General features: G+C 35.9%; 1 protein-coding gene across 7 annotated transcripts in view; it reads left to right on the top strand.

The window, feature by feature from the left end:
• The window catches only part of SON (SON DNA and RNA binding protein), a 61,742-nt gene that overhangs the window by 19,329 nt on the left and 28,133 nt on the right, over window positions 1-14,280 (top strand). For 6 of the 7 annotated variants that reach the window (XM_073361704.2, XM_073361714.2, XM_073361694.2 and 3 more), the window contains exons 4-6: window positions 1,690-1,853; window positions 3,949-4,089; window positions 13,102-13,284. In XM_073361704.2, the coding sequence (XP_073217805.2) occupies window positions 1,690-1,853; window positions 3,949-4,089; window positions 13,102-13,284 (488 nt within the window). Of the gene's footprint in view, window positions 1-1,689; window positions 1,854-3,948; window positions 4,090-13,101; window positions 13,285-14,280 lie in introns of those variants that run through there. The other variant, XM_073361739.2, reaches the window with a different exon arrangement.

Genomic DNA, 14,280 nt, shown 5'->3' with positions numbered 1-14,280 from the left:
TTTGTTTCTGTTCCTTATGTGTGTGCTCAGCTTCCTGATTTCACCTTGGGCCACGTCGTATGCCCCTCACTTCACTCCTTTGTATTCTCCCTCTCTCAGCCACATTACAGGTGCCAGAGTAGCTTTATATTCAAAGCATTTAGGGAGGAAGGCAAATTCTTAAATTGTTCCCAACCCCAGCTAGTCTCATTGCTTGAAGAAATGAGAGGATGAAGAGTTGAACAGCTCAGCATGCTGACTTGTCCCCCCCATTCCACATTGTTGGAGCTAGTGGAGGGAGAAAATATCTGGAAACAAGAGCTGGTTTAGCATGAGCAGAGATGTAGCCCCTACTCAGCATGTTCAGCTTTTCCTGGTGGAGTGAGAGCATTTTTTGGGGAGGTGAGCTTCCGCTGTTGCAAATTCACTTAGACCTTCATTTGGAGGCCTTTCTGTAGCTGCAAGCTATGAAGCTCTGTGATCTTCTTTTTCATTGCTTAAAAAGTAAGGGGAATCTCATCCTGATATGCGAGGGTTTACCTGTGTAACTCTTTCCTTAAGGTGGTGATACTTCATTTATTTGGTTGTTGCAGGATTTTTTGAAAAGCAGTTTGAATCACAATTATTAGAATATACAAATATGCTTTGTGTATTTCCATTACCTGACTCCTCTACACATTAGAAACCACATTTATTATTTTCCATGAAAAAGCAAAATCCTGTCATGTTTAAAAATTTTTAATATGTAGTAATTTTCTTAACAGTTTGAGATATATATTCATAGTGTTTAACCTATGACATAAAATGCTTGTTAACTTCCTGATTGTTTTGGTTATAGTCTGTATATTTAATATTGTCCTTTTTAGTTGACTTTCAGTGTTTGAGATATTATTTCAAGGAATGGTTTAAAAGTGAGCTGCAAAGGATTTCAGAAGAATTGGGCTTGTGCCCCATTTTCGTTTTTTTATGACTTTTCTCCCTCACTTTTACTTGAGAAATATCAGGAGTGTCAACTCTGGTCTTCCATAGTTTTTGTGGGAGGACCTTTCCCATGTCTTCGAGGATGAGTATTGTGAACTTTCACCTTAATATAAGAGGCAATGATGTTGACTCTTTAAACAATATCTCCAAAATATTAATTAGTCAATTAAGTTAAGTAGGCATTGACCAAAACACACTCTCACATAAAATCTGGAATTTTAGGTAGTCTTAAGGACTTCTTCCTTCCCTTCTCAGTTCTTATCTTTCATGTTTTCTCACTCTCTTGTAAAGTTTTTGTTTCACTGTTTCTCAAGTCTCACAGACCTGAATTTCTAAAGTAAGGACCAAGCAGAAAAAACTAACACTTTTTTTGGTCGGGGGGAACCCTTCAGGCCTTCTTTTATACAACATAAAGAAGCAAAAATAAAAAAAATGCACAGATGCAGTTTTTTCCTCCTGTGCAAGTCTCTTTAATTATATGACTCCTGTGATATGAAGGAAAAGTGAATGGAATGTTCCATGTTACTTTTAAAAATACACAACATATTATTCACACTTTATATATGTGTGTGCACTGTTTTTATTTTCATAAAGTTTGTTTGGCCTGGTGGAAAAACGGATTTACTATTGCAACTGGTCCTAAAATTATTATATATGTATAACTATACATATACGTTGGCCTTCAGAAATCTTTAAAGGCCCACTAATTAATATTTAATATTCTTATAGACAAGGCCCAGCTACTTGAAATAGCCAAAGCTAATGCAGCTGCCATGTGTGCTAAGGCTGGTGTCCCCTTACCACCAAGCCTACTGCCTATTATAGCTCCAGCAAAGAAGGAGGAGAAAGTTACTCAGAAGTCAGCAAGAGATACAATAAAGGAGCTCACTGAGGTAAGCAAATTAAATTTGAAAATAACTAACCAACTGCTACTGTTAATAAGTAGGTGTCTGGTCAAGCTGTAATTCTATATGTTTAATTCTCATGAAAGTCTGCTTGTAGGAAGACTGCAAGATTGAACCCTAATTGTTTAGTGTGTTCTCTTCACAGCTTATATTAATATGGAAAATTTAATATTTGTTGTCTTACAGCATTCAGTCACTGACTTTTATAATTTAAAAATATAAAAATTTCACAATTTGTACTCAGTCAAATTCTATCCTTTACTGCACATATTCAGCTCCTCTCAATTTTGGTGAGACTTACCTATGCGTACCCAAGGACAGAATTTGATGATTAAAATTATGACCTGTACCACTTGCAGTATGTTAAAGTTCTTTTTACTCAGATCACAAAAGAAATCTTTGCACCTTGTTTCTTCTGTCACAGGAAACTTCATGCAGTCTGATTTTGCCTAGTTCTGGGATATGTTCTCATGTTTTCACACTGAAAAATTTCTATTCAAAGGTGCCATTGTGACATTTTAAAAACTATCACAGTTCTGACATCTAAGATTTTTTATAAAATAAAATCATAATTTTAGTGTTCATGGAAAAGATGCCATTTCACATAAATAAAGACTGAAATTTGACTCTTCACATATTAGGTATAACATGGTATAGTGGCAGTGCAGGCTTCCCCACATTGCCCCACCACACAGATGTGCTTCAACCTTGTCTTGGAGGGACTTGACATAAATAGTAGCACAGTCTCCAAGTCTATTCAGTTTTTGGTTTCTGCTGAGACTGACAAGAAGTGTGCCATTGCAATGGTAGTTTTTGTGATATGGCTTCTTCTCAACTCCAAATAGGCCATCAAACAATCATCAAATGGTTACAACTTCTGATTGCTATTGATACGAACTGGAGTTGAACCAATAAGTTATAGATGATTGGATCTAAATCTTTTTACCAATCTCCTGAGCCATGTAATGTCTCCAATTTGTTACTAATATTTAATGATGAATGGTCACATAGCAATAACGCATGGCCACTATTTTCTCTGCTCCTTTTCATGACAGAAAAACACCATTAATTATTTTGGCTGTCAGAATTTCCAACTTTATAATGTTCTCAAACTCACTTCAAACCAATGCATTTACAAATACCTCTGGAGCAAAAAGTACAAGCCAGTCTATAAATAATAAATAGTAATTTGTTATTAAATGCTAGTCCACCAGTTGTTTTCAGGAAGCTGTCTCTTCTCTGATATTCCGGTCATACTGTTACTGCCTACCCTAAAGTTGCTTTTACATATTCCTGGAAGAGTAACAACTTGGACTGCCACACAGATTTGTTCTTAGCACCTCCCCACTTACTGTACGTTTTTAGGTTGCACTTCCACAGTACGCAAAATGGGATTGTCCTGTTCAGTTCTTGTAACCTGCAAAACATTTCAGAGGTGTCCCAATCTTTCTTTTAAAACCCTTGCACCTGGGAAGATTTCTGCACCACCAGTGAAAACCAGTAATTGTTTCTTGGGTTTTTCCTTGCAGTCATTTTGTGTGGAAATTTTGCAGGCCAACTAAATAAGTGAGCTGTCTATTATTATTTTATTTTATTTTATTTTACTTTATTTTATTTTATTATTATTACTACTACTACTATTATTAAACATTTATGTTGTGGTGCCTAAAAGCCCCAATCAGGAGAGGGGCCCCACTGTCCTGGGTCCTAGTGCTGATACAAGCACACAGTAAGAGACAGTCTGTGCTTTTGAAGAGCTCATAATTTTAGCTCTGGATCCTGCAAATAGCTCCATGCAGCCCCCTTTGATTATAGTAGGGCTCTGGATGGATATAAGAGTAGAGCTCAAAGCCTATCTAGACAAGATGGACACACTTCAGTAGATAGATGAGGTACAAATAAAATGGCAAAGTTGACTTTTTTTAAAGATTTCCCCAAACGATCAACTCCTCCTTTATAATTCTTTTATTCCTGATTTTAAATATTTATTTCAATGAATTTGTCAGAAAGTCCTATTTCTTGTAGAAATAAGGAATGTTTCTGTCCAGATGTTCAGATTGATTCAGAATTTATTTTTTGGTAGAAATGCAAGAAGATTGCACAAAGCACAGATGACGTGATCGTGAACAAGCCTCATGATTCTGATGAAGAGGAGGAAGAACGCCCTTTCTACAATCATCCTTTTAAACTCAATGAACCCAAACCCATTTTTTTCAACTTAAATGTAAGTACTTTCATCAATTATAGATTATAAGTTTTAATTTTGTTTTATTTTAGCAAACTTATGTAGGTACGGGAAAAACAAATTCGGTGACCCTTATCAATGGAGGAAATTTTAGTTTATTACAGGATTATAGTTTTAATCTTGATATGGATTTGCAACGGAATGTTAACAAAATTTCAACAACAACATGCCTATTTGAATGCCATAGTAAGAGACTGGTCCAAAACCTAGTGAAGTTCATGGCCAAGTTAAGAGAAACTTTTGGTGCTAGATTAAAACTCACTGTTTTTCTTTCTAGAGACATTGTCTGATTAAAATTAATATATTTAAAAACAACTGATTTTCTTTAACTAACAGTTTTTTAAAGCTAATTTTTCAGTATTTATAGTAGAACCTGAGAGTCACAGACACCTTGGGAATGGAAGTTATCCGTGGCTCCAAAATGTTCGTAACTCTGAACAAAACGCAGCTCCAGCGGTTCACGCTCCACGCCAGGCTCCAGAGGCAGCTAGGCACTTCCTTGCAGGCAGCTTCTTTCCCAGCCTGGGCAAGCTTGTTCCCCTCCCGACTGGGGTGTGGGGGATGGGAGGGTGAAAACAGCACCTATGGCTTACAGGAAAGCAGCGCAGACCCCAGTGCTGCTCCTGCTCTGGCTGCCTTGGGCTGGCAGCAGGGGCTCACAGCTTTGCCTGCGAATTTCAGTGTCTTCAACTCCTAGCTGTAAGTGGGTGTCCGGCATGTTGGGGTAGAGGTGGGGACATACAGCCCTGATGAGCCTATCTTTAAGATGCAATACAGGCAAAATACAGTATTTGCCCCCCCCCCCCCCCTTTTTTTTTTTTTTTAAAGAATAAACTGGGCTGATAATGAATGCTGTAAATTATTGAGGTTGCCTGACGCTTCCCATTATAGGATCATGGTTTCGGTTGCTTATAACTTTGCCAAACTTTAAGCATTTGGGCTGAAGTTTTTCATGCCAATGGCTGCCTAAGGCTGAATATTCTTTTCTGGAAAATTTCAACCAAAATAGTAAAGCTGTTTCCAAAAATGAACCTAGGGAAAATGCACTTTTTTTGCCCATGTTAGAAGATTCTAACAACTATGTGGGGTTTTTTTTGTTGTTGTTTTTTGAACAGCTTTAGCACCCCTATGCTTTGAATCAGAGACTTGAAATTTAACAAGGATTTGACCTTTTTATTAGGGATGTGCCTCTTGCTATGTCCTTGAAAATCTGACCAAATATGGCCACGTTATAACCCTTTGAAAAATCTTACTTCACACATGCTCACTAGAGATTTCTTCATATTTCATCTAAAATCTCTGAAAATTTTATCCTTACTGAGAATGCCTGAATCTCTCTCAGCTCCTGGTGCTGACTAGGCTTCACAGGGTGTGGCGATCAAAGTCCTGAAGAATATAAAATACTGTACAATTAAATGAAATATTATGTTTTTAAGGCTGGTATTATTTGTTACCCAGATAAGGCTCAGAATAATAAATTAGGCAATGTAACTGTGTAGAGACAGATACATATATACAGAAAACTAGCATATAGCCTTTCATAATGCTGCTTATTTAATACAGCTCTCATGCTAGCAGCAAGTACTTTATAGTTTAGAATGCAAATAAATTTTTGTTACGGTTTCATGTTTTCATATGCTCAAAATGTTCTGAAGTATTCACCTTTGGGGTAAAATTTTCCCTGTTTGGCTTCTCCCCAAAAATGGATTTTTTTATTTTTTGAAAGACTGGAGAAAATACCTTCAGCTGTTCTTTCAGGTTTGCGTGAGTGGAAAGAAAATGAAATATAGGGCATTTTTTCCACTTTAAAACATTCTTGAATATGTGGAAAACTTGTGACTGAGGTTTGACATATAAAACTTGGCATGTGTATAATTTAAGGCTGTCAAGTGATTAAAAAAAATTAACCACAATTAATCATGCGATTAAATAATAATAAATACCATTTATATAAATATTTTTGGATGTTTTCCACATTTTAAAATATATTGATTTCTATTACAACACAGAATACAAAGTGTACAGTGCTCACTTTATTTTTATTTTTGATTACAAGTATTTGCACTGTAAAAATGATAAAAGAAATAGTATTTTTCATTTCCCCTAATACAAGTGCTGTAGTGCAATCTATTTATCATGAAAGTTGAACTTACAGGTTATATACAAAAAATAACTGCATTCAAAAATAAATCCATGTAAAACTTGAGCCTACAAGTCCACTCAGTCCTACGTCTTCTCAGCCAATCGCTCAGACAAACAAGTTTTTTTACATTTGCAGGAGATAATGCTGTCTGCTTCTTCTTTATGATGTCACCTGAAAATGAGAACAGGCATTCGCGTGGCACTGTTGTAGCCGGTTTTGCCAAATGTTTACATGCCAGATGCGCTAAAGATTCATATGTCCCTTCGTGCTTCAACCACCATTCCAGAGGACATGCGTCCATGCTGATGATGGGTTCTGCTAGATAACGATCCAAAGCAGTGCAGACCAACGCATGTTCATTTTCATCATCTGAGTCAGATGTCACCAGCAGAAGGTTGATTTTTCTCTTTTGGTGGTTTGGGTTCTGTAGTTTCCATGTCGGAGTGTTGCTCTTTTAAGAATTCTGAAAGCATGCTCCACACCTTATCCCTCTCAGATTTTGGCAGCCCAGATTCTTGAACCTGGGGTTGAGTGCTGTAGCTATCTTTAGAAATCTCACATTGGTACCTTCTTTGAGTTTTGTCACATCTGCAGTCAAAGTGGTGTTAAAACGAACAACATGTTGGGTCATCGTCTGAGACTGCTATAACTGCTATAAATATATGGTAGAATGTGGGTAAAACACACAGCAGGAGACATACAATTCTCCCCCAAGGAGTTCAGTCACAAATTTAATTAACACATTTTTTTAACAAGCGTCATCAGCATGGAAGCATGTCCTCTGGAATGGTGGCCAAGCATGAAGGGGCATACAAATGTTTAGCATGTCTGTCACTTAAATACCTTGCAGTGACTGCTACAAAAGTGCCATGTGAAAATCTGTTCTCACTTTCAGGTGACATTGTAAATGTACATTATCTCCTATAAATGTAAACAAACTTGTTTCTCTTAGCGATTGGCTGCAAAAGAAATAGGACGGAGTGGACTTGTAGGCGCTGAAGTTTTACATTGTTTTGTTTTTCAGTGCAGTTATGTAACCAAAAAAAAAAAAATCTACATTTGTAAGTTGCGCTTTCATGATAAAGAGATTGCAGTATGGTACTTGTATGAGGTGAAATGAAAAATACTATTTTATCATTTTTGCAGTGCAAATATTTGTAATAAATAATATAAAGTGAGCAGTGTACACTTCGTATAGTTTGTTGTAATTGAAATCAATATATTTGAACATGTAGAAAAACATCCAAAATATTTAATAAATTTCAATTGGTATTGTTTAACAGTGCGATCAAAACTGATTAATTGTGATTAATTTTTTTGAGTTAATTGCGTTAGTTAACTGCAATTAATTGACAGCTCTAGTATAATTACTGAGGACTATTCACATTGGTTGGTTTCATTTTCATCTACTAAAGTTAGGAGCATTTAAAAAATGCATATTGAGCACATGCAGTAGCTTTCTGTAAAAACACTGGGAGGTGTACACTTAAATGCAGAGAGCATGCATTCTCAGCTTAGGAACGGCATGCTTTTCAAAACTCGTTTAAAAGTTTAGTCTGAGTGCTCCTTGTTGATCTGCACCCGACCAATTCTTGTCTAACCTTCACCCGCTTTGTACACCTTTCACAAAGCTTGAAGTGATCTAAATGTGTGGATCAATTTTAGCTGCCTAATGTGATTTAAAGGTTTAGATCAATTTAAACCGCAAAAAAAACATAATTTATTGAAATGGAGCAGCTGGAGTACTATCCAGGTGGGCATAGTTAAGCTCTTAAAAGTCTGGGATAATAAAAGTTAACCTTAATTCTGCCTCTTCTTTAAATTCAAGACAATACGTTATCTTAGGTGCATATATCTAAAGTGTATTTTTTCAATTGATAACCTAATTATGTGATTGCCTGCTATTTGCATAAAGAGGCAGAGTCAAGGTTGCATGGTTAACCTTAATTTTCATGTTTCTTGATTTTTGTTTGCCTTAATATTGCACTAATATAGTTTTTTCTATTTATAATGTATGTTGTCTGGAAATAAATTTAAAGGTGGGTGATTAGGACACCAACTGAAGCAAGATTGTTTTACAGTCCCTCTAACTCTCCACTTACCAGTATCAAATATATTTTTAGCCAGTTTAGAATTAACGGATATTTAAACTGAATCAATATATTGACATTTTTTTATATGGATTAATATTCATTAAACGTGGTACTTGTGTAGATCACCTGCCGTCTTAAGAAGTTTGTTTCCTGGTCTTACAGAGTGTTTCCGGTTTATTTTTGCCAGGTTATCTACCATGACCAGGTGTCTGTGGAAATAGTGACTAGTTCCATCACAGACTAGTATAAGAAGCTTATTAAGAGGTAGCTGCACACTGCAGATGAGTGGCGTCCACTTTATTACACTATCGTTTTCTGACCCTACAAACTGCGTAACACTTCTTTTTTAGTACAAACAGAGCAGTGACGGCGGGACTGTTGAAATGTTCTGTTTCTACAAAAACACATTTTTCTCCTCGGTGAAATTTTTCACCAGATCTTGGAACTGAAAGGTGTAATCATTCTTTTTAACCACAGCTGGTAACCTTGTCTTTTTTATATTTGTAGCAGATGAGGTATGGAAGGATTTGGCAGGTCCTCAGGAGTTCTGATTAAAGCTAGAAACTCCTGAAAACAGATGAGCCCTTTTTATTTAAACAGTTTTCCAATACAGCATATTTGAAGTTGGTGTGATGTGGTTTTTTTTTTTTTTTTTTGTTACAGATATTGGTAGGAATACACTGACTGGCTTTAAATGAATTCGTTTTTAAATCAACTCGCATGGAGTTCAGCCACTCTTAATCTGTTGACAGTTTCAATAATCTCACTACACACCTTAGTTTCTTTTGAGGTTGGAGGAAGAAGTAGTGGTTGCCTTCTTTACATATAAAGGCCTCAATCCTGTAAACAGGATTTGGGGTTTCTGTACATGGGAAAGTTTCACCAGTTATACAGGTGTAGTTTAAACCGGTATCGTTATACTGGTATAACTCCCCATCTGGACACTCTTATTTTGGAGTAAGAATGGCTTTTTTTGGCTTAGTTTAAATCACTTCCAAAGTGAGTGTCCAGAATAAGTCTGTTCACACAAGGAGTTATATCAATATAATCAGTGGTTTAAATTTGTACCCTACTTTTTACTGGTATAACTTCTCTGCATAGAGAAGCTCTTACTCATGTGTTTAGGTGTTCACAGGATCAGGACCAAACACCGGTCATGTGAGGGCTGAGCAAAAGATACTGTCATTGCTGCTCAGTATAGAAACTAGAGGCTTAAAAATAGTTAATAAGGGAGGGCTAAGTTTTTGATTGAGGTCCACTGTGAGAGTGAAGAACAGTGAACAGAGTACACCCTCCATCACGTGCCTTCATTTTAAATCAATCTACCAAAAGCACATCCTTGTTTACTGGGGACATTCGGCACGTGCTTCTAAAGTTGCTGAATTTTAATAGTCCTCTGCAGGTCAACTTTTAATTTTATATAAAGAATCATATACATTATATACTATCTATGTATCATCATGTGTGTATCTTTGGGTCCATTGGCCTGCACATACATTTTGTGTGTGTGTGTAAATAATTGGCCAAAGACTGTAAATTTTCATCAAGGGATTCTGATGACCACCTAAACAGGATGTTCCAGTCTTTGTGGTTGTCCTCAGAAATCCCAGGTGACTTTTCTGTCTATTTCCTGGTTATCAGTTAACATATTGGAATTGTTTTAGATGAAATATCTGGTTTTCTATCTATACACCAAAAAGCATATGTATGTATAATATCCCATCACTTTTATTATGATTGTGTGATGTCTTACCTGCTGTATTATGATAATTTCCAGAAATAGAATACTGTATTGTGACATTCACACCAGACAGAGATACTCCTTTTGATTTTCTTGTTTGGAGATCCACATTTGTTGTCCATACTGATTTTTACTTATCCAGCACTCCCAGTCCCTGTTGGTCTGGGGAGTAAGAGAACAGTCTGTTCTCCTTTAAACAGAATCTACCCATGAATTTTTTAGACTTTTTGTTATTTCTGGCTCTATATAGTATTAGAAAACCTGATTATGCTGAAATGCAAGCCTTCTTCATCTAAGGAAGACTTTTTGACTGCATCACTAGGAGGCTAAAGAAGGGCACACTCAATCTTCAGCACCTTCTATGCCCAGGATTTTCATTAGAATCTGAGTGTTGGCACTTCAAAATGGCAATGTCTAAGTGTTTGGACTTGCTTCATAATCATTTACACACTGTTCTGGAACTTCTTTCAGGTACTGAGTGGGGGGTGGGAAATGCTGAAAAAGTTCTATGGCAAAATGGAGGCAGTTCTGCAGTGGGTGAGTGACTTGAAGAAAACTTCTTCAGATCATACAGATTTAATTAGTTTTATACAGGACAACAAAGCATTTCAAAATAATACTGATGGACAGAGGAAGAGTTTAATGGACTGGGTGTACCAGAGAAAACTGGAATATGCTTACTGAATGTCTGTCTTCTCTAAAAGACTTACCAATGTTCTAGGATCTTTGTTGCCTGCTGGAACTGTTGCCTTCATGCTGAGTGAAAGGCATCCCACTTAAAACAAACAAAACCCTTTTTCCTGGTACTATTTTCGAATGCAGAAATCCTTAGTTGCAACACAGACTGCTATAAATAGCAAGGAACTTAGAAATGCTGGAATTCGCATCTTCTCAAACTAAAATCTTTTTGGATTATATGTCAGCATTATTACAATACAAGAAGAGTTTTTATTACCTTAAACATAGCTCAGGGAACTCTGGGATTTTATTTTTGCTGTATCCACAAAAAACTGTTCCAGGAGTGAGGTGGTCAGCCATGTGTTTTGTAAACCTGAAGATGCTTCTGGTAATATATTAATTGTAGATGATAGAGTAGCTTTTTGACAGTACATTGTATTCTGTCTGAGAACTCTGATTCAGTTTAATTAGATCCCATGGTTTCATTGCTGTTAATCTTTTGTTTTTGCTAATATAATAGTATTTGGTTTTCATTATATATTTAAATCTCCCAGAAGGAATATGCAGTACCAGGGGAAGAGGGTGAGGGGAGTTCTTTATGGCAATGTGTTCTCTCTTGCACGTGTGATCAGATATTTAGAGGGACTGTACCTTGTGGGCACTTCCTGCCTTCTCATCTAGAGGTGGAGTCTGTTAATAATCCCTCCAAAACATCAATCCATCATCTGTGTACAACTCTAGCACGTTTCTCTTTGGCTAGGTTTGCCTAAGATTTAATTGATCAAGATGATGTTACTATACTACTACAAGTGTACATAGTAATATGCAGTCGGTGAATGGTGCTCAGCCGGCCCCTGCCATTAAGAGCTGATAATGTAAAACCATAAGCAGAAAAATAATATGTTGCAATACACAGATAGAGGGGAGACCTGAGAGCATGGGACTTGGAATTAAGAACTCCTGAATCCTAATCCTTGTTTTGACACAGATATCCTTTTGTGGCCTAGGCAAGTCAGGTAGTGTTTCTGACTGTTTCCCCAAGTGGAAAATGGGTCTAAATCTTACCTACCTCACAGGAATGTTGTGAGGAATAAATAAAATTGTAAAGCTATTTGAAGATAGAAAGCACTATATTAGTGCTAAGTATTATTAGAACAAAGAGAAGTATATCATAGATGAGTTTTTAGAATTTTTTTTGGAAGAGAGAGACGGCGCTGTTCGGGAGTCAAAACTAGGTACATTCTTTCTGATATATTAATTATAATTGTTCTTTATGTACATGCTTTCCAAACAATGGTTTACAGCTGTTACTTTGTATAAATTTAATTGTAGAATTATAGTAAATTAATGTTTTATGTACTTTAGATGTTCTTTTGTCCTGTCTTCTCTTTATTTTGGATAAACTGTACACCGTTGAAATCAGTGATACCTGCACACTTCCTCTGTGTTCGTTTTATATATGTATATTCTGTGTAAGCGTCACGTGGCAGGATCTAGCATTGACAGTGCATCTAGGTCTTGGTTTCTTGGGCACACAACATTTGATCTTCTGTTTTTGTATGTTTTATTCCATAACTAAGTATATATAGCATTCTACTTTGAGACTCCACGTCAATAAAACACAAGTGCAAAATGTCTCATCTCTATGACAAAATGGGAATATATTCTCTTCCAGAACCAAGTAAAGATATGATGATGCTATTAAATGGTACTTTGAGTTGCTTAGTTTTCAGTTTCTTTATTTACCTGCATTTTCCCCACATTTAATGCTTAAACTGTACATGTGCCAGAAGATTTAAAAAGCAATCATTTTAATTGAGTGAGTACAACAAGTATTCCATTAATGTAGCTGAAGCATTTATTTATTTTTTATTTAGTGAAATGTCATGATTTTCTAATGTGGAGGGGAAGGGTCCAAAATCACATCTTGGGTTTTTCACAGAGCAATCAATATTTTCTTCGCTCTGTAGAATTGCGCATTTCCTGTATTGTTCTCATCATCAGCAATAATCATTTTAATTTATTTAGCACCTTTACTCCATAATAATTCTAGCACTGTTTATGAACTGAAAGAAAAACTACCCATTTAGATGTCACTTCACTCATCATATGTTTGAAACAAGGATCCAGTTTTAAATAACATAGTCCCGATTTTAGTTCAGAGACTGTATCTTTAGAGTTTTCATTTTAATTCCAGTTAAGGAGGGAAAATTGAAATAGTGTTTGGCACTTAGTGTTCATAAAACCCCTACAGTAATTGTTCCTATGGAATAGGACCTTGTATGCGTATTGTTCTTTATTACTTCCTAATTGCAAAATGCTTCTTTTTCTTTAAGACCACTCCTATCGTAAAACCAGCACCAAAAAATCAGGTAACTTTGACAAAGGAGTTCCCTGTCTCATCTGGGTCTCAACACAGGAAAAAGGAAGCTGACAGTGTCTATGGAGAATGGGTTCCAGTTGAGAAAAGCAAAGAAGAAAGCAAAGATGATGTTTTCCCCAAACCAGCTCTTGCACAGGTAGGGAAGGGAAATAACACATCTTATTTTACAAAAAGAAAGTTGTTACCTGCTCGCTCTGGGATCTAGTTGTAATCTTTGTAAAGAAATTGTTCATATCAGTAGTATTTGCCCTTTTAATGACTAAATCGGCTATCCTATTTTGGTTTTTGGAGATAGGCTGTTCATATGAGTGCTAATTATTGCAGCATATAGTCAGCCATGGTATTTCCGTCTGTCTATGGGTGACCTCTTAGTTTCTGTGAAATTTAATCTTTCACTTAAAAATAAAAACTAAGCTTCTAGCCCTTGCCATTGCCAAGAAAACCTTCCAAGCTTAGTCTTCCTGAACCAGAGAACCTAAAACAATAGTTACCAATGGCCTACCAATGTTAAATCAACATCAACTTGAAATGTAATCAATTTAAAAATATGATTTGAAAGTAGTTTTCAGTACTACATATATATATCTGACTGTGTCTGCCCATTTCTGTAGTTTTACAATCACATTTTCCTAAATATTTGTCTTCTCTTGTTTTTTATGTAAAACCCACAAAATGTAAAGGAGAAATTGACTATGTATAAAGTGGTGCTGTCAAATACACAAAATAAACAAAGTGGAAACAATAGAATAGTGAAATAGTAAAAATTTTATTTAATCACTTTCAGTCAAAGTAATATTTTGTGTTTCTTGTAAATATAGTAGGCAAAACAAATATTTCACCTGCAAGTGTTGGTTTTTTTCTTTTTAAAAGCAAAAGCCTGTAACATTTATTTTTTAATGCCAGAACTCTGTTAGCTGGCTGTTTCTTACTGAATTAATATATTTTTAAATTTGACAAGTTCAGTATTAAAGGACTATGTGTGAAAAGCTTCATTGAATGTATTTTAGTACTGGTTCAGAATTACATTGAAATGCAGTTGTTTTTTACTATTTATTAATTTAGGAAGTATTAACAGGTTTAGAATCCTTGCCATGTAAATATCGGGAGCAAAAGAAAAACATTACAACAATGA

This window comes from Lepidochelys kempii, chromosome 1 (genome assembly GCF_965140285.1).
Source record: "Lepidochelys kempii isolate rLepKem1 chromosome 1, rLepKem1.hap1, whole genome shotgun sequence".
Lineage (NCBI taxonomy): Eukaryota > Metazoa > Chordata > Testudines > Cheloniidae > Lepidochelys > Lepidochelys kempii.
This window is presented reverse-complemented; position numbering and strand designations above follow the sequence as displayed.